This window comes from Chrysemys picta, chromosome 4 (assembly GCF_011386835.1).
Source record: "Chrysemys picta bellii isolate R12L10 chromosome 4, ASM1138683v2, whole genome shotgun sequence".
Lineage (NCBI taxonomy): Eukaryota > Metazoa > Chordata > Testudines > Emydidae > Chrysemys > Chrysemys picta.
Genome location: NC_088794.1, coordinates 103,562,142 through 103,588,476, shown reverse-complemented (window position 1 = coordinate 103,588,476; position 26,335 = coordinate 103,562,142). Strand labels below are relative to the sequence as shown.

At 36.8% G+C, this 26,335-nt stretch overlaps 1 protein-coding gene across 7 annotated transcripts in view; it reads left to right on the top strand.

Annotated features, from left to right (window-relative positions):
* The window catches only part of NOVA1 (NOVA alternative splicing regulator 1), a 225,969-nt gene that overhangs the window by 1,893 nt on the left and 197,741 nt on the right, over window positions 1-26,335 (top strand). For 5 of the 7 annotated variants that reach the window (XM_005309762.4, XM_005309761.5, XM_024111128.3 and 2 more), the window contains exon 2: window positions 1,128-1,271. In XM_005309762.4, coding sequence (XP_005309819.1) covers window positions 1,128-1,271 — 144 coding nt within the window. Of the gene's footprint in view, window positions 1-1,127; window positions 1,272-8,921; window positions 9,014-26,335 lie in introns of those variants that run through there. The other 2 variants (XM_065595389.1, XM_065595390.1) reach the window with 2 other exon arrangements.

Here is a 26,335-nt window from a genome sequence, read left to right as displayed (position 1 = left end):
GCTTATACCCTTTCATAGGGAAAGTGAGATGGAGCTGGACCTGCTCCTGTTTATTTTTTAAACAAACTTTATAGAGAACTTTTATTTTATGATAAAATGTTGAGATTAAATCAAATTGGAGATTGGTTTTCAGGACTTCGAGTCATAAAAATAAACTACCATTGTATAGCTTTCACCTTTTTCAGAGCCAGTGTTCTAAAGGTCCTTAGACTCATTGCTGCTGGATCAGTAAGGGAAGGGAGCACAGTTGCAAAATGTAGCTGGGAAGCATTCGTTTAATTCACTGTATATATTTTCCCGTTCTGATTGTGGTTTTTCAATCTGGATTGGCATTATCACTTTTAGGTGTATTTAAAATAAGTGATTTAAGCTTTTGATCAATTGGGAAAAATTCTTCTTAATGTCTTCTAATTAATGAGCTTAAAAGAGATCACTGTCGTCTAAGAAGTGCTAAAGAAATACATCAGGATTACTTAAGCAAGTGATTCCATCCACACCATGTTGAGTTGTTTTCTTGGCAGTGGCTAAAATGCTTGGAAAATAAAACTCCACGTTTTGGGTGGGTTTTTGGTAGGAGACTAGTTGTTTTGCACAAGAAAGCAGGCAATAGGTAATTGCTGTTCTCATGCATTTGCTAATGTCAAACAAAGAGCCCATCACTTTATCATTCTTTCCTTTTTTTAAAAAGTTTTGGCATTTCTGTAGCAGTATTTTTAGGGAAGATTGTGATTTGTTGTCATGTACGTTTTGTGCACACTTTTTTTTTTTTTTTTTTGAAGGGGTCAGTTCATTTCATTGTACCATGGTAACCACAGATAGAACTGGAACAATTCCGCCTTCAGAAATACAATTCAATTTTGTCATTTGTTTTCATGCTTTCAGAAAATTAAGGAAAATGTATAGATTCTTTAATTTCCACAGAGTGAATATGGCAAATGACAAATGCATATTTTAAAATGGCAAATACATATTCCACGCATTTCTTATAGAATGATGAAACTGGTTAGATGTATAGTTGTACACCTATTAATAGGTATGTTCACTTATTTACTGATTTTGTTTTGTGGGCATGGTGGAGAACAAACGTTTTGTAAACCAAATTAACCTTGCATATCTCAATTTTTCAGAGGATGGCCAGTATTTTCTAAAGGTCCTCATACCTAGTTATGCTGCTGGATCTATAATTGGGAAGGGAGGACAGACAATTGTTCAGTTGCAGAAAGAGACGGGGGCGACCATCAAGCTGTCTAAATCCAAAGATTTTTACCCAGGTAGGTGCAAATATTAGCAGATTACTTTTAAATCCCTAGGGAAATACATACATGATATGTGTGGTTTATGCATTGAAGAGTAATCTCAGTGCAGTCGGAAACATTATTGAGCAGAGAAGTACACTACAACATGTTACAGTGAGCATATGAACAGTCTTATCTTAATTTGTTTATGGAATTGACTGGGTATTATCTAATAATTTAGTGGCCATAAAGTGTGGCTAAAGTTATTTAGAATATTACTGTAGGAACATTTTTGTGAATATATTTTCTGAGCACTTTTTATTACAAAAAAAATCTACTTTTAAAGAACCAACTCTGACAGCTGGCATTAAAAATGGGTGTGTTTATCAAGTTTTCAGGTATCATTGTAAGGCAATTAAGCTAGAATGAATAAAAATGAGAGGCTGTTTCTTAAAGAATGGGCCATTTACTTTAAATCCATTACATATCTTCTTTCTGCATCATTGGTTTGTTCACTGGCCCTGGAGTGAAGTAAAGAGGACAGGTGCTACTGCTCTTCAGATGTTTTCTTTAGATTGTGTTTAATATGACTACAAAGGAAAATCTATAATGTTATGAAAGGATATATAATACTTCAGATGAATAAGAAAATAAGTGTGTTTTGTGCATACTGTATTTACGCAAACAACAAAGCATTCAATATTTATATGCACAGAGTGCCTGTTATTAGTCTTTTCTCATTTTTGATCAAAATGTTATAAATAGCAGGTCATGCATAATGATCTGCATCATTTTGAACTTCTGCAAAATATTTCTGTGGTTCCATGTAGAGTTTGACTTTCTTTCTAAAGATTAACAAATTAGTATCTAGTAATTGGACTTCTAGTCTGAGTTGAAATCTATCTAATTTTTTATTGACTGCTAATAACTTACTACATAGCTATCATTTTGCCAGTGTTCTGGTTTTGCAACTTTGAACTGTGGCTAGTAATTCAGAGCCGAGGTGCCTAGATATTGTTGATATTTGTTTTTTGTAGAGAAGATAAAGCTGTTTTGCATTTGGTGAGCTAATTCAGCAAGATGACTGAATTTTCTAAAACAGCAAAGACAGCTGGCATGAGTGTAAGCAGAGCATGAGCATTTGGAGTATTTCAGTTTCCTGTCCACTCTGTTTCACTGTCAAGCAGAAGTGGATCATTTATTCTCTATGGAAAGACTGTAATGATTTTGAAATTGTCATTTTGATATGGAAATGGAAAATGCACCTGTTATTTTTCTGCCTTATGGATGCAATTTATAGCGTTCTAATGTACTAACACAATTAAAAGGACAAGTTTAGATTTTCTATAATTGCTATTCATTGTCATTCAGAAACTTTTTTGTTGTTTTGCCTTTACTTTTTTTGCCTTAGGAAAGTTTTGGTGTAACAATTCTTATATTCTGAAAGGTGTATTAGGGTGAAAAAATCAGTGCAGAATTGTGAAAACTCTGTGGAGAAATAAAATCATTCAAAAGAGCCTGATTGCGGAATTAATAACGTAATCTGGGAAAAGAGCTGCAATGGTAAATTAAATTCACTGTCAATAGATGAAAATGAAATAGATTCTTTGCATTATACATGAGGTGGTATCAGATGTGCAAGGATGTTACAGAAAATTGGTGTTTATGAAGGGTATTCCAAATACTAAATTATATGCCTTTTCATTTGACTATAGTTTATTTACAGTGAGTTGGAAAGGATGCACCAAAGATTATATCTTTTGTTCAGTACTCTAACATAGTTATTTTATTCTTTTCTGATTAAATCAGAATTACATACTTTTTTGTTCTGTAAATTGTGCAGATACAGCAGTATCAGCAGGAGTGTCCTTTGAAAATTAAAAATTAGGCAAACCAGAATGAGATGAATAAAAAAAATGTCTAATGTTTCTGTGACGTAAACAGATTCTCTCTGAAGGAAATACCAGGACAAGAGAAGACTTGGTACAGTTTAATTTTACCAAGTATAGATCAATGTCCAGTTAGACATTACACAATCTGTTTTATATATGTAGCCACACTGTAGGTCACTTAGCAAATTAATGATTTAGACATAATTTAAGATGGACTGTTATTTGCTACAGCATGGACAGATGAGAAAAATTGATTCTCTTGTAGCTGGATCTTGTTAGTCTTTCTGTTTGCATTTGTCCACGAGCCTGTGGAATTTTCTGAGGTCCTGGAATTCTCGAAGCTGATGACTTTTTTGGGTTTCTTCCAGCCCTCTTACATGAGGGATAAAAACCCTGCTAATCTTATACTAGTCCAAAATTTAGGGCTGTGATTCATATTATTGAGGATTTTTTTTAATAGAAGTATGCAGTTATCTGAAAACCTACTTGGGTGTATATATGTTCCTTAACATGTTGACTAACTTGTATCTATAGTTACATTAAATATCTGTTTTGCAAACACTATGTTTGTGAGGTTGCTGTTAAGCTTAAATTTTAGTGGGAAGGAGAGGAGTAACTGAAAGGGAAAGTTCAGTACGACTTTTAAGAATGTAGGTGATTTGGAAGGGAGAAGAATTGGTATATTAAAGTCACGAGTTCTTCACTGTGTGATCTCATGGTTACTTATTGTACAGGTATTCAGTATACAGAGTAAGTCTGTCAGAATCATTTTTATGTTTGTGCTTAAGAAAACTATTTACGGTAGCTTTAGAATTAAGATGAGAGAGATCTAATTATAAGAAGTTGAAAAGAAGCATGTATTTCTAAAATATTTCTTTGTATTAAATGTTTTAGTTCAACAAAGTAGAAGACAGTTCATGGGCTTTAACAACAGTTGTGTGTCTTCTGTTGTATCATATCAGCAGGCTTTTTTTTTTTTTGGTAAATCCTATTTCTCTTGCTATTGCAAGACACTTTCCCTCTAGATTATCAAGTAACTTTTTCAAAATTGTATTGACCCATACAATTATACTTTCTGGTCATCTTGTTTAGAGTATATTTTATGTATGAATCTTTTCTATTTCTATTGTCTACCTAGACAAATAAATCTGAAGTGAAATTGTCTAACTGTATGTTATTTTAAAAATGTGGGAGTAACGTTTTCTGTTACAAGGTTCCAATTCTATTTTTGGCAAGCGGCTTCTAATCCAAAATCTGAAATACTGATCTTGCCATGATACTAATTATTAATTAAGTAAACTGTTTAAAGAAGGTGTTGCCATGAAAAGTTGGAGTTTTGTGTACACTTAAAATTGCATAGTGTAAAAAGAGAATCACAAGGTGATACTTGCTCATGTTTGAACTCACTATTTTATCCAGTGCTCCATTTTTCAGAAATATAAAGAACGCTGGCCTGAAAACCACTCTAGGTATATTTCCTCCTTGTTTTCCTAAACCATTGCTAGTGAATGTCTTTACTCTTTCTTTCTTATGTAAAATTATATAATCACATTGTTTATCTTGCAACAGGATCTTTCCTAGCTTCAGAAGCTTAGTGCTTGGGTGAATTTGAGCTAGGTTCATGGTTTTTCAAATATGTTGTAATATGCTAACTGAAATAGAACATAGATAAAATGATATGAAGATGAAATTGGGGCTAAGATATTTTATTACTCTTAATTAATAGATTAGCTGCTTTTTATTTTATGAAAGACAAAATTCTAATCGGGTAGTCCTCGAACTTGGTATGGGACATTTAAGGTGGAAGAATTATTTTCCGTACAATCAAAATGTACACTTAAAAAAAAAAAAGGCAAAGTATACAAAACATATTTTGTGTATGATAATGCTGTTTTGTATTAGGCATTCATCTTGCATGTGAAAATGAGATTTTTTTTTTTAAATTCATGCATTATTTAGATGATTTTACAGCTATCTTTGGTGTGACTGTCCTCTGAAAAGTATTTTGTGTGTTGACTTTTAAAACCTTGAAAGTGAATTGAGTGTGAATGTTCACAACTTTACTGAACATTTAAATTGAATAAACCTAGCTTCATTACTCATATTATACTGCGTTAGGCAGGGTGAAGGCATGCTACATCAAGCTTGTTTCCCCACTGTTTTTTCCCCTTCGTGTAATAAAGGAGGTGCAACATTTTTAATTTTTAGCTTAGAAACTAGTAGGTTCTCACTGGAAAAATACATCTAACTCCTTTAAAAAAACAAAACTGCAAATAGTTTACTTGGTTATATTAGTATGAACATTCAAAATGAAGAGAAAATGTTATTTCTTAAGACCTAGAGAAGAGAATTATGGAATAACAAAAATAGTTCAGCTTGTAGCATTTTGGGGTATTAATGTGTCTTGGGTTTTGTTTCCTGATACTTGAGAATTTTATCACAGATTTCTGAAACGTTGTCAACGAGAAAGTAAGGACTTCATAAAATAAATAAATTCTAAGGCTTGACAAGCTATATTGCAGACTCTTACTCACGTGAGTAATCCTATTTACAACAACAGAATTGTATGAGTAAGGACTACTCATGTAAGTAAGGGTTTCTAGGATAGAGCTCTTACAGCTGCATAGATTTGCAGACTTGTTCTAGTTTCTTAGCTTTCTACTAGTAAAAAGCCAAGGGTTGATTGCCAGCTGTTCAGAGGGAGAATTCTCAATAGGACAGCTGTCAGTTGCCTGGTTACTGGGACAGAATGTAAAAAAAAAAAAAAAAGTTAGCTTCCTAACTGAAAGATCCTCAATATTTTACTTTCAAAAGGAAACTGCAAATGAATGTCTGCACTCACTATGATCTAGAGAGAGTTATACATCTAGTTCCCTTGTGCATCTATTATTTACTAATTTCCCTTCATTTGGAAGAGGATTATAGTAGTTTTAATGATTTCATGTTCTATAGGTGTTATGCATCTACTTTGTTTTCCTAAGAAAAGGGTTTACTGTGTTAGCTGAATAGGTCTTTGGTTGACTTTTTGCTGAATTATTGAGTGACTTTGCAATTTCAAAAATAGTAAAAAGGAAAATTGAAAACAAGTAACAATTATGTAGACTTTTTTGTGCTGCATTGAAATAGCTAACTCTTAACAATAATACTCATACAAACCTGTTATGCGAAATAAAGATAGCAGAATAATGAACAAAACTCTAAGATCATCACATGGAAATGAAAACCACCTACAACTTTATTCTTGTTGTTTATTAAGTGATAAAACATTCTCTGATAGAGAAGTTCTATGGTTTAGAAGTAGATTAAAGGGTTCCTAATGACAATATACTGAACTTGTTTTTTTTCTTTATAGTCAAGTTATGTGTAAATTGAATGGATGCAGCAGAAACCTGTGTTTTACACCCTCATTTTGGGGCACTGCAGAATTCTGGGGGAAAATCATTTTAAGAAAAACAACATAATTTTGTATAAGAATAAAAATGACAGTCTAAACCATTTTCCCCCAGTCTTCGTCCTTGCACACAATACAAAATTGCTATATAGCATTTCAGTGGTTGGTTGGTTGTGGAGGCAGGAGCAATTCAGTTTTCTTAAGAGAATCTTCTCCCCTCAACTTCTGTAATATGAGAAACATGCTGTTTTTTTAAATGAAGGTAAATCCTGAATACATTAATGTAACAGGACCTTAGTGATCTTGATTCTTCGCTAATTAATATCGTGGATGTCAGTATTCTTAGCTGTAGTTAACCACAAAATTTAATCTCACCTATTTACAGTGGCTAGGAAACAAAAAAAAAAAAACCCCTACTTTAAGTTTGTCAGGTTACAGCTTTTAGAAATAGAACTTGTGGGGGGGATTGGGGAGGAGGGTTTGTGCCTGATTGCCTTCTCATTTCCATCTTTGGATACAGCTTTAGTATGAAGTTAAACAACATCTGTAGAGATCTGACTGACAAACATCTCTCTGGGACTCATCATTGCAGCTTGCAGCAGGTGCACTCCACTTTGTAGCCCTTCTCAAAAAGAGGTTAGCTTGTTTTTAACATTTATCAGTAGACCAGTGGGAGTGAATGACTTGGTAAAGAGCATGGGGGTTGTCAGTTGTCCAGTGCTGGAATGCTGCAGGTAATTGGGCTGGACTGGTGGGAACTGTGGTAGCGTGCTTCTCACGTTGCACTGCAGCTGCTGTTGATCTTAATTAATCTGACCCTCTGAGGCTGCAGTGTCATGGTATAAAACGCAATACATACCAGAAATGGAAAGATTGCTTTTTAAGTCCTCCTTATTGATGCTTATGTTTGTAGGTGGGCCTTTTTGGTTTCAGCCTTGGATTTGTTAGATACTAGTGTAAAATGTTGACATACTTTTGTTTAAAGCTGTAATTAATAGGTTTGGTAAACAGGAAAACCTTTATCTGTGAATTAATAAAGTTGATAACTATGATTTTTGAATTGCTAGTATAGTGGACTTTACAAAAATATTCTTGTTGCCAAAATAAAAACAGAAGTATAGTTGTGTATAAATGAAATATCTATATTGTTCAGACAAGTTGGGTTGGAGACAGGGAAATATGAGAATTAAAAAGAAACATAGTTAAATATTTAATGGAAAATTAACTTCACATTTCTATTGTAGTTTGAATGATCCATTTATTTGGGTACTTAAAATTCCTTCCTGGTTTACTGTAAAATATTTATGCAGTGGGGTATGTTAAATGCACGCTTTGACTTGTTTAATTCTGATTTATGTATAGCATTTTCTTTACATATTTTTAGTATATCATATTAAACTGGAATTTGGTAATTTGTTGTCTGAATAAACTCATGTTTGTGATTTCAGTTCTTTAGTATTAGTCTTATTTTCCTTTGAGGCTAACAGCCCCTCCTCTTTGCTTCTGTGGCACAGCCGTGGGGAAATTATATCAAGTTCCTTATGTATGCTTTCTATTACTCCAACACAGAAATATCTAAATAGTGTCGAGCTGAGACCCCTTTTAAATGTCAGATCACTGGTTAATAAGGCTCTACTCCTTTCCATTATTTTTGTTTTGTTTTTCTGTATACACAGTTAATACTAATTTTGCAAACCTGATGAATCCTAATTTCAACTTGTTGTTCAGAGGTTTATAAAGACTGGTTACATTGCTCTTGTGCTTTTTCATCTGAAGAAAAACATTTTGTCAGAGTACCATGTATTTTAAAATGTTCACTTTTGGTATTACCAGTTTCTAATAGTAAACAGAAAAGGTATCTTATCAACCATCTAAATTCAATACCTGTTATTCAATTAACTTGCTATTCTCCTAACATCTTCCATAATTAAATGTGGCTACATTTTTTTTTTATAGTGAGGATTATTTGATACTGAGTATTCTTGCTAAGGAAATTTTTTAAGAACTAAGTTCCTTTTGAAATTACATGGTGAGCTCATGTTAATGATCATTTAAGGGCAACGTTAAAGAATCTTGGGTCAGGTAAAATTTTTGAGGCTATGTGCCCAATATAGCCCTTGCAAGTACCACTTATGTGAGTCAGGGACCAGGTTAATTGTCATATATTGTCAGTCTGTAAAAATACAAACACTGAGTCCTCAGATGTGAGGATCTGGAGCGGGTTGTTCAGATTATTCCAAGCAAGGAAGAGAAATAGTGTACAAGTGTGAATATTCACTGTCATATTTAGAAGTAACTTTTGGTTATAAGGAAGCCTGATATTCAGACAAAAATTTATATTTGTTTGGTCTTATAGATTTTCACTGTGGAAAGACTAAACATCTGTTTTCTATCATTGATCTGTTACTGCATCCTGCAGGGCCTGTCATCTCAGCATTGACAGGATCAGATGAAAAACACAATCAATGTTTTGACATTTTTTGAGAATCGCTCAGGTAAGATCATTTGTTATGCAGAACTAAAATGATATTTATGGCCACTGATAATATTTCACCATTTGGAGTCCTTGTATTGTCAGTCATTAATTACATTAGTACACAAAGACCCTCTGTGTGTGTCTTTGTTCCCATTTAAAAGCACTCCTTTTGTGCCTAGTTAAGTGACATTTAGTGCACCTGTGATTTCCCTCATAAATAGCTTCTGAAATTCAGGACAACCTCTTTCCCTCCCTTCCTTTAGAGTGGCACCTATTCGGCTTGGATCAAGAAGTATATTATGCACCCCCAGAGTTCTTGAAAAATGCTCGTTAACAAAAATTACACACTAGTGACTCCAGTTCTTTTGGAAGATGCTGTATTGACAGTGTAGGAGACTGGAGTTTTCTGTCTATAGAACTAGGTAAAGCCTAGCCAGCAGACAAAGTTTCCTTCCTATCACCTCACCAATGTGACTTAACTCTAATCTGCAGATATTTGGTAAAAAGTACTTAAATGAGTGTGTTCTGTTTATCTATGATTACATAGGTTGTGAACTGAATCACTAGAAAGTTAGAAAATGCCAGTCTTATGGTTGCCCATTCAACCTTAATTCTGCTCCCTTTGTGTGTCCAATGTGTGACTTGAATGAATCAGTTCTCTATCTGGGGGTCGGGGTGGGGTGAGAGGAGGGACAGGATGTGAACATATAATTACATTGTGTCATGATGGGGTGGTTCTCAAACTTATTTTATTGTGCACCCCCCTTCTTTGTGTCTGTAGTAGTTTACAACCCCCTCTGGGCATCTGTCTGCTGTCTCTGAAGGCAGTGGAGAGCAGCAGCTGCTGGCCGGGCGCCCAGCTCTCAAGGCAGTACCGCCGCCAGCAGCAGCAGCACTGCCTACAGAATTGGGTGCCCAGCCAGCAGCCACTGCTCTCTGCCCCTCCTCAAGCTTCTCATACCAAGCTCTTCCCACCGCCCAGACTACATTGTGTGCCCTCCAGTTTGAGACCCTCTGTCACATGCATACACATAAGGGGGGAGAAATAAGGTTATGCAGGCAACCATAAATCTGGTATGTTCTGTCTTTTGAGTTCATGACTTGAAACATTTTTCTTCCAATATTTTTACATAATTTCTTAGGCCTGTCAATTGACTAAAAAAAAAATAATTGTGCAATTAATCAATAATAGAATACCATTTATTTAAATATTTGTGGAGGTTTTCCACATTTTCAAATATATTGATTTCAATTACAACACAGAATACAAAGTGTACAGTGCTTACTTTATATTTATTTTTATTACAAATATTTGCACTGTAAAAAACAAAATCCTATTTTTCAATTCACGTAATACAAGTACTATAGTGCAATCTCTTTATCATGAAAGTTGAACTTACAAATGTAGAATTATGTAAAAAAACCACTGCATTCAAAAATAAAACAATGTAAAACTTTAGAGCCTACAAGTCCACTCAGTTCTGCTTCTTGTTCATTGGAGTGATTGGCTGAACTCTGATCTGTCACCTGAAAGTGAAAACAGACATTCACATGGCACTGTTCCATATATCTTGCAATGCTGGTAACATGTCAGATGTACTGAAGATTCATATATCCCTTCATGCTTCAACCACCATTCCAGAGGGCACGCGTCCATGCTGATGGGTTCTGCTCGATAACAATCCAGAGCAGTGTGGACCAATGCATGTTCATTTTCATCATCTTAGACAGATGTCACCAGCAGACGGTTGATTTTCTTTTTTGGTGGTTCATATTCTGTAGTTTCCATATCGGAGTGTTGTTCTTTTCAGACTTCTGAAAGCATACTCCACACCTCGTCCCCTCAGATTTTGGAAGGCACTTCAGATTCTTAAGCCTTGGGTAAACTGCTTTAGAAATCTCACGTTGTACCTTCTTTGCATTTTGTCAAATCTGCAGTGAAAGTGTTCTTAAAACAAAAGTGCTGGGTCATCATCTGAGACTGCTATAATACTAAATATATTGCAGAATGCGGGTAAAACAGAGCAGGAGACATACATTTCTATCCCAAGGAGGTCAGTCACAAATTTAATTAACACATTATTTTTTTAACAAGCGTCATTGGTATGGAAGCATGTCCTCTGGAATGGTGGCCAAAGCATGAAGGGGCATACAAATGTTTAGCATATCTGGCACATAAATATCTTGCAATGCCAACTACAAAAGTCCTATGTGAACGCCTGATCTCATTCTGGTGACATTGTAAATAAAAAGCAGGCAGCAGTATCTCCCATAAATGTAAACAAACTTGTTTGTCTGAGTGATTGGTTGAACAAGAAGTAGGACTGAATGGACTTGTAGGCTCTAACGTTTTACATTGTTTTATTTTTGAATGCAGTTCTGTAACAAAAAATCTACATTTGTAAGTTGCACTTTCACGATAGAGACTGCACTACAGTGCTTGTATGAGGTAAATTGAAAAATACTATTTCCTTTTTCTTTTTTATAGAGCAAATATTTGTAATAAAAAATAATATAAAGTAAGCACAGTACACTTTGTATTCTGTGTTGTAATTGAAAGCAATATATTTGAAAACGTAGAAAAACATCCAAAAATACTTAATACATTTCAATTACTATTCTATTGTTTAACAATGTGATTAAAACAGCGATTAATTGTGATTAATTTTTTTAATCATGATTAATTTTTTGAGTTAATTGGGTGAGTTAACTGTGATTAATCGATAGCCCTATTTTTTTTTTTAAATAGGAAAAAAGTTAAATTTTTGTAGCAGGCATCATTAGCAGAGTTTGAATTGTGAACCTTCAGCACTACAGCGTAGACTTCTGCCACTTGAATTACAGGACTGCTATTCTGTCTTGCAGCAGAAGGCTGTTATTCCAGAGGTGCTGCCATCGTTTGCTGGGTGGTTGGGAGGAGTTTGCGGGGAGTGTCTGCCCTGTGTGATGCCCCTAGGAAGGAGAGGGATGGATGCTGGGACCATGTGCCAGATCCAGCCCAGCGTAACTTCCTTCCAAGAGCACCTGTAGGTGAAGGCTGGAGAAGTCCCATGCCTTCCCAGCACAATGTTTGGTTGTAGCAGCTGTTTCTTTGATGGCAGCATGTTCATGTTCAGTTATTCTGGCATGCTGCCAACATTTTCTTGAGGAACACAAGAGAAGGAAAATGGCAATTTTTAACAGTGTATAACAGTTGAATCTGAATGGAATTTCATAGGACCCCCCCATATAAAAAAAAAAAAAAGCCTCTCCAGCTTTCTCTTTGCTGAATTTCCATGACTTGCTACAAATAACAGGTATTGGAGCTTCCAAAAACAGATGCGAGAATCTTTTATAATTGTTAGGCAACCTAAGTATAGAAGCCTATGTATTATTGTTAAAGCAGTACAAGCATTAGATGAGTACTTAGAACTTATAACTCTGAAGAAAAAGTCATATACTTGAAATATGTAGATTGCAAAGTCAAGGACTCAAATTTAAGAAACTCCAGACTATTTCCTCAAGCATACCAGATTTTCCTTTAGATTTGTAAAATTGCAATTATCTATCTAGTATTTGCGTTGCTTGTACGTTAATTAAAATTTACAATATGCAGTACAATAGATCATCGTCCAGTTCTACAATACATGCCAAGATAATTAAAATAATGGATAAAAGTTCTTTCTCCTCCTTCATCCAGTTTATCCCCAAATATTCAGGGAAAAGAGATGGAACTTGTCAGTATGTTCAGTAGACTAACAGATCTGGAATATACCATGGTCAGACTAGATAATCATAATGGTCCCTTCTGACCTTAGAGTCTATGAGTCTATGTGGGAAAGTGTGTTTCAGAGTTTACGGGACTTGCTAGAGAATTCATGGCTAAACAGCGCTCTCTCATTCATAGAGAAAGAGGCAGTCTCTCACTTAACCAGATCTTAAATCATTTGGGGCAGTATAGGTTAAAATCAGCACAGTGACCTTCATTCAATAACCCGTGCACAGTGATTTCAGCGACACAGCACTGATCTTATGTGTTCTCGATGAGTCTCTCTATTTAATCAGGAAGACATGTTCTGCTCTAGCTTTAGTTATCAGCTTTCTCAAAAACTATCCATAGGTTGTGTGCATTATAATAGTCTAATAGGTAATGGTAGTAAGATATACTCTTATCTAATTAGCTTCATTTTGGCTAAGGTCTTAAAATAACAGTTGACTACACATGTTAGTGACTGGTGTCACTTTTTTGCTTCTATATTGTCCTTTCAAATGTCAAATTTAATAGATGGACATCTTTTACATTGGAAAACCCATTTAGTTTGTGATGTTAGACAGCAGCTTTCAGTTTTGTTTCTACAGTTAACTTTGGGTGCTAGTGGTAGGATTTCTGATTTGGGGGCCTGACAGATGAGATGAACATATAATGGTAGCGCCTCGTCTTGCACTTATTTGTGGGCACAGATTTCAGTCTGCAAAAATGGAGAAGGTTGAGGCCTTGGTATATCTCCTCCTTGCCCGCCCCAAACCAAAAAGCCAAACAGACCAAAACTGAGTCCTTAGTGGTTTTGCTTTACTTGATTTTATTAGATTGAGAAGCCTGTCCATATGTTTCTTTAGACTAGCATTACCTATTATATTTGTTGGCTTCCCAAGTAAACTGACTTTGAAGTTTTCAGTTTGTGCAAAACTGCTGATAGTGTTGTATTGTGGAGAGCATCATGAGCACATATCCTTTTGGTATCTGTATTGGCTGTCTGAAAACCACTGATTTTTAGGATTTGGCTTTTGACCTGAATGTTCAGTAGTGACCTGGTTGCTGTATCTTACAGTGCAAAGTTTTAACAGTAAGGACAATAAACCATTAGAACAGTTTACCAAGGGATATGGTGAATTCTCTATCACTTGATCTTTTAAATCAAAATTTAATGTCTTTCTAAGAGATGTGCTGGCCCAACCAGAAGTTATGGGTGTGATATAGGAATTGCTGGGTGAAATTTTGTCATCAGTGTTATGCAGGAGATCAGACTTGATAATGGTCCCTCTGGCTTTACCTACAAAGTTCTGTTATTAATATCTTAATATATTCTTATTCTTAGAATCTAAAGTAAAACTGACTCTAAAAATTGGGATGTGTGTGGTCAATAAAGGTAGAAAACTCTAGTTACTGGTAACTAATAATGTTACAGATGTCTTCCAGGTTTCACTTATAAAGTAGCTCTTCTTTTGTTAATTGCATGTACTATGAAACAGTCATGAGGTTTGGGGTTTTTTTTTTTCTACTTGCTCAATAACTGTAGAGCACACTTCCTTATTTCTTCTTGGGAATTAAATCTTTTTAGAGCAGGCTGGTAATTGCTATCAGAGAGAGAGAGAGAGTGTGTGTGTGTGTGTGTGTGTGTGTGTGTGTATATGTGTGTATATATGTATATGTATATTAGAGTGAGTTTTGGTAGCTAATACAAATTTTGTATTAACTGCACCCTATAGAACAGCGTTTCTCAACAACTCGTGTATGGACCAGCACTGGTTCCTGAGATCTCTGACACAGTTTAGGAAGGCAACAAGCCAGTCCTTGGTATCAAAAAGAAGGAACACTGCTACAGAGGGAGTAAGGCCACAAAGAGGAAACACCATATTAGATCGCTAATTGTAAGATAGTGGTAACAGCTAAACTATATTTTAATTCACTATAAATATATTATGGGTAAACTAGGAGGTAGCCACTTAGAATTCCATTTTGTATGTGTTAGTTCTTGTTGTGTGAGAAAGCAGACTACCGTGCTTACAGATGATAAGATAGGGGGTTTCGGATTAATAGGTACATAGCTCCACTGAAGAGTATATAGTGAATGAGCGAGATACTTGAGTACATTGCAGTAATTTATTTCTGTTTATTGAAGCTTCACTCGTTTTATGTAAAGTTTCACTCTGCTATAAGCAGGTTCCTTTGTGATAATCTCTTAGAGGGCAACAATTTTCACTTAACAATTCTTTTTTTTTTTTTTACCAGATTGAATGCTAAATGCTGCATTCTAAGGGGATTATCACCTCCCTTCCTCCTCTGCTCCAGCTGAGAAGAGAATTTGGTTTTCCAGGGTTGGGAGGAGTAATTCCTGATTTTGCTGTAGCTGATTCTTTTGGGAATGAATGACCTACTAGGGTATGCCTACATAGTTCATGGCAGCGAGCCTCCCAGCCCAGATGAACAGACTTGGGTAAGCAGGGCTCTCACTCGTGCTCTAAAAATAGCTGCGTAGACAGTGCTCGGAAGTTGTCTGACTGGAGCTTGGGCTCTGAAGCCTGTGCTTGATGAAGCCAGGTATTTCATCAGGCCTGCTTCAGACTATTTTAGGAGAGACCTGATCTAACACTTTACTCCTATTCTGACATACAGAGTAGGAGTGCTGGATACTGTTCTTGGCAGCTTCCTAGCTCTTTCTGTGGTTTTCAGCTGAAAGGAATGAAAGTTCTTATTTCTTTCAAGGTGTGTGTATGTGTGTGTGCGTGTACATGTGATAGTGAACATTTCTTTCCCATTTGCCCATGCATCCCAGTGAGATGTGTGAAGACTCTTCCTCCCTTGATACTAAGATCCCGTCAGCTTCTGCACCCAAGAACTAACTTCAGGTAAGTGCTGCTGAGATGGAGGGAATAGATGTCCAGTCTGAATATCCCAACATTGGTGTTTTAGATTATTTTGGATTTTCTTTTTAGTTGGGGGAGAGTTGTATGAGGGAGTAATTAAATAGCAATGTCAGGTTTTTGCAGTTCTACAGAACTTGACTCAGAAAAGAGAAATTGAATGTCTGAGGCGATTGAGAGCCGGAGGGGATAGATTTTCACCTTCTCTTTTTAAAATGTTCATATTCATGGTTAGGGAAGTGGCTCTGGATATTATGTTGCTCTCATTTTCTTTCTTCAGAGGAGGAGAGTATTTTTTCCAGACATGAACAGTTTTAATAGAAGTTGTCTGAAAGGTCCAACCTTTTAAAGCTGTATGAGATTTAATTAGAGGGATACTTTTCTCTCCATACAGATATTGAGTACAAAAATAGACCTACAATGTTGTATGTAACTATGCATCAATTAACACTTAGCAATATATTCAGTTACAACCAGTGATTTTCTGAGAATAGGGGAATTTTCTGTAGGTCGTCATAAACCTGCTAAATGTGTGCATCTTGTCTTTTGGGCTATTGAAATGAAATTACAATGTCTCTTTAAACTAAAGATTAGGTTTTATTTTATTAATGAGGAAAAATTAATTCTCCTGTCATTAGAAACGGAACAAATCACTAGCATGTACCATATATAACCAATACTTTGCAAGCATGTTTCGGTAGTTGCCAACCTTGTTAGAGCTATTTGACTCATGTGGGTGGTTTTCTAAGCCTGAGTGAAAGATTTACTTTTTCTTTCTTTATGCCTCTGAAATATTGTTATTACATATTTTCAATTCTTTGTGGTCATTTTGTAATAATTTTTAAAACAAATTTGTCCTAATATAAAAGTAAACAAAATCAACTCTTACTAAAAGATCTCTCTTAAAGAGACACTCTTAGGTCAATTTAGGTTTCATTAAACCTTGTTTCTTCAATGAAAATGTTTCCATAAACTTGTTTAAAAAATATTCTTTAAAATTTAATATTAAACAGAAAGCCCTGATGTTTATATGGAATTTTACAGCAAGAAAGAAATCTCTTAAATATGCAGGGAAAGTAGTGAAACAGTTCCTATACAACATGCTGTCAGATTTATAAGCTGAAAGGTTTTTATGTTGCTAAGTTTCAGGTGTCATAGTTATGTAACTGAATGCTAGGTTAAACAATTTCAGGCAAACACATGCATTTTTTTTCAAGATGAGTGTCCCTTAATCAAGGTGTAGTGTGTGTGTGTGTGTGTGTGTGTTTTAAATTTCTTCCATAAAGAAACTTGCCCTTTTTGGTCCCTATTCCTGCAAACGTTTACACACATGCTCAACTTTAAACATGTGAGTGGTTCCATTGAAATCAGTTTGCAGAATCGAGGACTTGATATTCATTTGAAAAACAACTTATGAGCATTAATTTAAGTAAACTAAAATTTTTATTTTTACAACCTTCTAGAATGCCTGACTATCTGGGTCTGATCCTGCTTCTATTGAGGTCAATGGTAAAATTTCCACTAATGTTGAGAACTAAATCAGATCATAATTTCATGGCGTGTTGACCTGATGGAAAATATAGTTCATCATTTAAATCTTGAGTTTGTTATACTAATCCTTATTCTGAATTCATTAACAAGAACAAAAATGTGTTCAGTATAATTAGTAAAGACTTTCATTAAAAAATGATTACTAAAATGTCACTGTTAAATCAAGCTGTGTATGGAAACAAATTATATTACGTAAAAATACACAGCACTGTTTACAAATTGGAAATGGGAGCAAAACTATTTAGTGTTCAATATTAAGTGAGAGCTCTTTGGCTACTTACACAAAGAAACATGAAAAAAAAATACTGAGCAGCTGAAGTGGCACTGAGCACCAGCTGGGGAATCTGAAATCAAATATTCAGTGCATGATTTGTATGGAACTACAGTTAGAATGTATGATTCTACAATAGCAATTGTGTGGAGTCAGGTCAAATTGCACATGAGGAATGAACACAAGTGAAGTCTGACTTTTCTGCAACTGCACAAGTGCTACTACATAATGTTCTTTTAAACAGAGTAATGCAAAATTGTGAAATGACTTCTTTGGCTCAATAACAACTTTTTTCAGCTAAAATGACATTGTTTCAACTGGAAGAATTAAAGTCTTTAAAGTGAAATGTAGTTTGGAAATATTAAAAAAAATGAATTGTTTTTAGAAACTTGAGTTCTTAGAACTGAAAATCATTTTGTGCTTGAATCCTGTCTTTGCTACTACAAAGCCAAAAGCATCATTTACCTCCTTCCCAAAAAAAGATAGACAACTAGACATGAGAAGGTTAAGATTTATTTTGACATTTAAACTTATTTCTTAGCACCTCTGACTTCTTCCATTGCACGTTAAAAATGCAGCATTGACCTAGAGCTTTTGTGAAGGATGGCATTTTCTCTCTAAAATCTGTTTCATAGTCCTATCATGTTTTCAGATAAAATGGTGATTTTTTGACATGTTGTTTAAAAACTAGAACAGCTCTGCATATGAAAACACAAACTGTGATAATGAGATAGATATGCCATATGTGGTAGTTTAAGTTGGTATAGATTTCAAATAGCATGTTTAATGTGCTGTATTACTGGGATTAGTAATTTTACAGTTGAAGGCTGATACTTTTATTATACTGACTCCCTCTGGTGCACCTACAGTTAATTATGACAGACCCTTTTCCTTGGCAACGCCCCTACTTTCAGCAGTTCAAAATGCAATTGTGGTCTGAAATATATTACAGGTCTGAGTAACATCTTATCTTACAACTTTGTAAACAGTTTTTTGCATATTTTTAAATTGTATAGCTGAAGAATGTGTGGCTTAAAAGTTTGTGCGTTATATTTAATGTTAAGAACCCCTTCCCATGCTTGTATCAACCAAATGTCAAGATGTTTGTTTTTCCTCAACTGAATGCTTCATTTTAAACAAAGCATTCCAACCCCAAATGTTCAAAAATAATGAGATGATTTTAAAATTTTGGGCCTGACCCCTGTAGTCTAGGAGTACCCATGTAGAAAACCCCTCTCCCACCTCACAAAGGGATATACAGGACAGGGAAACAAGGCCCCTGTAGACAAATCAGGAAAGCCCAAATTAGTTTCCAATGGACTCTGCTTTACACGCCCCCACCCAAATCATTCTAGTACCACTTCCAGAGTCAGGGATATTCCACTAAGACTTCAGTTAAAAGGTCCAAAAGATGTCTTTTTCTCTTCCTGTACAAATGATCTAGTGAGTCGTAAGTTCTGCCCCTCCCAAAAGAAGGAAATACTCCAAACACAAGAGGTATGGGAGGTGGTGCTGCCACTTCCTGAGAAGAGGGTCAACTTGTAAGAACCTTACCCAGTAGAAGAAATTCAGAGGCAACACCCTTACAGAGTACTTAGAGGTCATGTCCAAAGGACTGCCATTTCCTTGAACTATCCTTCTAAGGAGCCATCCTGAAAGAATCTGGATGAGGAAGACCAAAGGGGAAGCGAGACAAAGCCCCATTTGGGATTGGGATCTCATTGTGCTAGGTGTTGTAAAAAAAATATAGAAAACAGAACATCTAGGAACAGGTTCACATTTTATGATATGCATCAGAGTAAAGTGGACATTGCTATTCTTCCCAAAATGCATGCAATTTAATTGCTCATGAAAGGAACACCTCTCTTTCTGGAGGAGGGTTTTCCATCCCAAAGACTATATAAATAGGTAGATGACAAGAAGTTGCATAGCAGCAGCCTCTAGGAGTCTCATCAGTTCTGTCTGTTCGCCAGAGCTGTTCCAGCCTGAACAAGTATACTGAGGGATAGCTTTCCAAAAAAGAATAAAAAGTATCTGGGTTTAGGAGTATCCAAGCACAAGATTTCATTAACACTAGGATTCTCAGCCAGATCAATGGCAGATAATACCATTTCCTGCAGATACAATGTGGTTCCTTTTAATGGAAAGTAGATATTAAAGCAGTGGTCTCAAACACGCGGCGTTATTCCCTGCAGCCCGCCATAGGTGCCATTGCCACTGGCAGCCAAGCTCCTCTCCCCCTTGAGCGCGCCGTGTCCCCACTCCTCCGCCTACCTCCCAGCGCTTCCCACCACCAAACAGCTGTTTGGTGGCGCTTAGGACTTTCCAGGAGGGAAGGGGGAGGAGCGGGGACAAGGCATGCTTAGGGGAGGAGGCGGAGAAGAGGCGGGGCTGGGGTGGGAATTTGGGGAAGGGGTTGGAATAGGGGCAGAGTTGGGGCGGGGACTTAGGGGAAAGGGTTGGAATGGGGGTGGGATACGGTGGGAAGAGGTGGAGCAGGGGCAGCATCCTCATGGAAGGGGTGGAGTGGGGGCGGGGCGGGGGGTCTTTTGTATCTTTGTATGAAAAGGTTTCAGTGATGCGGCCCTCAGGCCAATGTACTAGTCCTCATGTGGCCCTCGTGGTGATTTGAGTTTGAGATCCCTGTATTAAAGCTAAGCAATATCTGGCTGTTTCCAAGCATTTGGTCAGAAAGATATTCGGAGTTAAAGCTGGATAAGGTGACTGATTAATATTGAGAAGTCCAAAAAACAACTCAGCTCCTTCCAAGGCATTATAGAAAATATTATAAACACTTGAATAAGGTCAAACAATCCTTTTGTGGATATATCTGCTCTGGACACAACAGATGAGACTACCATTTCCAAGGTAAATGCAACAGGTCCAAAATAAGTCAAAGCAAACAAAACTTCTCAGGGATGGCCAGCCCCCATTAAACAAAGAAGCATGCCTCCAAGAGAGCATTGTTAGCTGACTCTAAACATCCAGATGACCATCTGCCTCACGTTGCAGATCAGTGACTGCCAACAACATCTCAAAATGAGTTTTGGTTATAATGAGATATTGAGACTAAACAGCAAATCCCAAAACATTAGGGATGCCCTCTGCTATTTCAGGTGAGATGGCTATCATCTTTTCATTCATGCTTCCCAAAATACCTTTACTTCCCTAGAAATGCCTCCTCTTCTAGCTCTGCAGATCCTCAGCCAGCAACCTGTAGATTGTCAGTTTGGTTTGCACTGTCTGTTCCACTGGTTTCCCCTACTTTACCCTCTAATCCCTCTCCATTCTCAGCATTTAATTTTTTTTGCCCAGTGCACCGGACAGGGAACTTTAATTGGAAAACTGAATATTAATGCTACACCTACGTGAGAAATCAATCATACATGCAAAATGTTTGTTTTACCACAGTTAGTTTGACAACATTGTGTGTATGTAGTATCTTCCACTGATGGTTTTTTTTAATGTAAATCTGAATATATTTATTATCGTATACAAAAAAACTACATTCAGTTATTTGTTGCCAAGACTCACTTGAAAACTAGAACAGTCTACATTTACAGTTGTCAGTGCTTTAATTATGCCTGCTTATGTGTCCAGCTGTTCACTGAATAGAGCAGAGGTCCTACAGAAATAATAGTATGTTATATAATTAAAGATGTATCATATGCATATGTACAAGCTGACAGCAGACGTAGGCTGTTATCCTGGAATGGAAATGGGCCACTCATGCTCAGTGGGAGCTCAGACCGCATCTCTTTTTCTCTGCAGTAGCTGGGGGAGTTCTTGCCACATGTGGTGTGGGAATCTGAAGCTGGGGCCACATGCTGGCCTGGTTTAGCACTGTCATGCATCCCGCTGTTTGCTGCTGCCAGGTGTTCCCATTACAGTGTGTACTGTTGCTGCTGCTTTGGTGGCAGTGGGGGCCTGGCTGTTTAGAATGCTTGAGTTTGGTTGTTGATTTGGCACTGTACCAGAGAGACAGGCAAGAAAATGGAAATGACAGTTTTTATAATTCTGCCAAACTTGAGCAGAAATTCATGGGAGAATATGAAAGGCCTGCTGCAAAGAGTCGCTGTGTTAGACCTCAGTGATTCAGGAGCCAAATTAGCAATCAGCATGAGCCAAAAGAGCCACAGTAGCATGAATTCATTGTTTTGTTTACTATAATACTATATATTAATATTTACATAGTATGACAGGGAAAATACTTAGTTTATAATTATTCTCACAGCAAAATGACTGACCAAGTATTATTATTTTATCAACTACAATTGGTTAAATAACATAGAAAAAGCATCCTGATTGGTTAATAACTTAGATTGCTTAATAATTAAATCACACAGTGTTTTAATATAATGTGCTGCAAAGAGCCGCAGGAGACATGTTAAAGAGCCACTTGCAGGTCGCAAGCCTCTGTCTGAGTATCAATGTGTTAGACAATCTCAGAAGAAAAAAAAAAAAAGCTGCAAGAATCTTTTATAATGGGAAGTGTAAGACAATCTAAATATAGGTGTTGCTATCTACTCCCCCCCTAAAAATGTACTGTATCTAGGGTGATCAGATCACCACACTAAAATATCGGGACACATTGGGGTGCCATCAGCCACGCCCATAGTCCACCCCTGCTCCGCCCCCTCCCCCCCAACCCCCTTCCTCATCCCCCCGGCCTGCTGCTTACTTGCTGCGTCCCTCCACAGTCCCCCACCCACTGCTCGCCTCCTCGCCCGCCGCTCGCCTCTTCATCTCCCTGCCCGCCACTCACCCTATGTTGCTGGTTTCCCCTCTGCTGGGTGAGTGCTCGCCCACCCTCCGCCTCTTCCCGCCCTCGCTCCACTCCCATTCCACCCCCTTCCTCCAAGTCCCTGCCTCCTAGGCAGAGGTGCGGCTATGTGGCTCTGCCCTGACCCTGAGTGCTGGCTCCAAAGCCACCTAGCTGTGCTTCTGCCTAGGAGCAGCAGGGACATGTCACCGCTTGTGGGGAACCGCCCACGGTGAGCGCCACCCGGATCCGGCACCCTGCATCCTCTCCCGTGCCCCAGCCCTAATGCCGCCACCCACACCCAAACTTCCTCCCTCTTAGTTAACCAGAATTTTTTACTTACTGGCACCCCCATTCCTCCAACATGCTAAATAACAAAGTTCTTACAATATTACACATCCTGCATCTTTTAAGATATACAGTATTAGATACCTTGCTGTCTGTATCTTCCTGAGTTTTTGTTATTTTTTTTTTGTCCTCATTGTAATAATGTTTTTTGTATTTACTTTGGGTTTTTTTTTTTTTTTTGTCCTGCATGCAATTCATTGCTACATTATGCATCTTTTGGTCTTGGTCCTTTAGTGGTAGAGAGGCTCTGTAAATCTGCCTGAAGTAGGTAGCTGAGAATTCCAGTGTGGACCCAAGCTATATGCCTCTTCCTCCTATCCCTTGGCCTAGGACAGGGGTCAGCAACCTGAAATGGTGTGCCGAGTCTTCATTTATTCACTCTAATTTAAGGTTTCGCGTGCCAGTAATACATTTTAACGTTTTTAGAAGGTCTCTTTCTATAAGTCTATAGAATATATAAACTATTGTTGTATGTAAAGTAAATAAGGTTTTTAAAATGTTTAAATAGCTTCATTTAAAATTTAAATTAAAATGCAGAGCCCCCCGGACTGGTGGCCAGGATCCGGGCAGTGTGAGTGCCACTGAAAATCAGCCTGCGTGCTGCCTTCGGCACACGTGCCAGAGGTTGCCTACTCGTGGCCTAGGAGGTGCTCAGGGGGTTATGTCAAGGTGTGCCTAGGCTAGGGTTTGTAATTGAATTGTTCCAGCTGTCCAGTGATCATTGGCTGGTATAATGGCTCCTTGGGGGGCAGTTATCAGCTTATGTAAATTTGGGTGGTCAGGGATTAGGGGAGTGCAGAGGGCCATGTTTGGGCCTTTGAGGTCCTGTGCTAAATAGTACTCTGGTAAACCTGAGGACTTCAGGCTGGTATTTTATCTTGCTGTACTATCTTAGCTGGTCAGAAGAAAATTGCTATTTAACATTGAACTTTGTTATACAAAATTTTACACACACTTTTTTTTGAAAATTAGGTGTGCATAAATAAGTAACTAAATCAGGGTAGGGACTAGTTTATAATCTCAAACTTGGTGACAGTGTTGTTAGTTGTAGTTCTCAGCAATACAGAAATTGCCATATGGAGACAGAACAAAAATGACTCTTCTTTGGTGGTGTCTGAATTCTCCAGGAAAATTGGAGTTGTTTGAAGATTTCAACCTCATCTTAAACCATGAGACTGCAGAGTCTAGATACTACAGCACATACAGCAAAAAAAGTGATTGTCCAAGATTTTTGCAAATTGAACAACAAATGGGACTAAGGAAGGTGTAGAATCCACACAGTCTCTGTAAATGTAAATTAAACACTTCATATTTGGGGATTTGAATGATAGATTAATTTAAGGGTTCTCAAACTGGGGGTCAGGACCCTTCAGGGTTGCGAGGTTATTACATGGGGGATTGCGAGCTGTCAACCTCCAACCCAAACCCTGCATTGCATCCAGCATTTATAATGGTGTTAAATATATAAAAAAGTGTTTTTAATTTATAAGGGCGGTCACACTCGGAAGCTTGCTATTTGAAAGGGGTCACCAGTACAAAAGTTTGAGAACCACTGGATTAACTCAATTGTTTTCAGGTTAAGAGGTGTAATTTGTAACTGTTTGTCAGGATGTACACCTCTGGAATTTTGCTGTGTGGGCTTTTTTGGATTCTCCAAAATATATATTTTGTGTAACATTTCATAAAATGTAAACTAGGTAGCATATTATTTGGAAAAAGCTGTAGTGGGTAAGGAATGTATCTTCGACTGTTCATAATACCTTTTTTGCTTTGGTATCATGTTCACAAGTTTCAAGATAAAACCCTACTCCAAGACATAAGTATATTTGTGTAAACATACATTTCAACAAATGTATTAAACTTCAAAGTAATTGATTCTCTTGCCACAATGCAAAGTGAGATTATAGCTAGTTCTGTGGTTTTTGTGCAAAAAAACCCTGATTTCTGTATGATATTATTTATTACCATAGTGAGTAGGAGCCCTACTCATGTGCCAGGACCCCAAATACTTGGCACCATGCAAACGCAGAACAAAAAGATGGTCCCTGCCTCAAAGAGATGACAATAGAAATAGGAGGCATGAGACAACAGATGAATACAGACTGGGAAGTACAAAGAAACAGACAATATATCAAGTTTATCTTCACTTCCTTGTTAAGTTGAGATCTGATGGACAGATTTTAGGTCCATATCATTGGCCTTGTTATAGATAGATTCTGCTGGTTCAGGAATTTTATATAAATGAAATGAAAGGGTATTTATATTGTTCTTTATAATTTGGAGCATAGTGAAGCTCCCCCTCCCTCTTGGAGATTTTTACATTTCAGCACAGGATATAACTGAACTGACCAGGTCCTTTTGGTTTTTAAACACTTACAAAAGGGCACAGTTTTAACTTGATATACAAACAAATGTGATTGAATATCTTAAAATTACAGCCAGTTGTACAAATGCAGTATTGCGGGTTTTTTATACACAGCCTGTTGTCTGAAACTGTACTTGAATCCTTCATTCTTTTCACCCAAAATTCGGCATTTTTTTTTGTATGGCTCTTCTATAGAGTTTAAGTAGCTTTAGGTATGATTTTTGTGCCCAGTTTTCTCCAGTAATGGGCTAAAAGAATCAGAAGAGGGCCTTTATATACATCTTCATGTGTCTTTTCAAATGAGATAAGAATCCTATATCTTGTAGCCATATAAAAATTAGTCTTATTCCCTATTGTAGTTATTTTTGCAGAAGGGAAGTTTCTACAAAGTTGACTAAATTTGAAGTTGGGACAGCTATGGAAATAATCACAAAAATTATTTCATGGTTAAAATAATAGAGAGTAAGCAGTTATGGTGCCTGCAATTAAAATTTCATAAAGACCCTCACACACAGGCCAGTTAATTAGCATTTAATAAATAGATGTGTTTTTGTGATTGCATCTACTGATGCCTCTGTTCCATTTCAGGGATAGCTGTACTTCCTTGTTTTTCAATATGATATTATTTACACACACCTAATGTCTTTTTGGATACTACATTGAAAAGTGTAAAACACTTTTTTTTGTTTTTAGAATTAAAATTAAAGGAATTAATTTGTTGTTTTCCTTATCTTATGTGAGATGTGAGTGTTTGTGCTTTGAGGACTGAGTCATCCAAAAATGGAATCACAAGAAAATCTTCCTTAAAACAACAAAGCATTTATAACAAGGAATAAAAAGTTGTCATGCCCATGTGATAAAGATGTGTTCTTCACACTTTATGGTAATTTGTTATAGTATTTATTCAACAATTAAGATAAGTAATTACTGTAGTGATGACTTCAGTTTGACTGACATATACTCCCAACTGAATTAAAAACACCTTCCCACCACATTCAAAATAGAAAATATTTGTGAAACACAAACAATTCAATTTTGTAACGCTATACACATGCACACAAAACGGTTGCAAAGGTGTTGGGGGAATACACAAACAGTCTTTAAAAACGTAATTGAAAGAGGTGTCTAATTTTTCTTAAACATGAACATTTTCCCAAACATGCTCCTCAGAGCAGTATCTTTTTTTACTCACCCTTGGCTTTGATCCACCCATTTGTTTCTTTCTTGGTCTCTCTGGCATGCTCTGAACTGGAATTAACCCTATTGCACCAATTTGCTTCCAGTCTCCTCTTGCATGAAAGAGAGAGCCACTCGTGCCATGCTTTACAAAGATCTTAACTGATTTACATAATGGGCAACTTGTACCCTGAAGTATAAGAGTTTGCTTGCATCTACTTATTATATTGCTTTTTTTGTTATACAA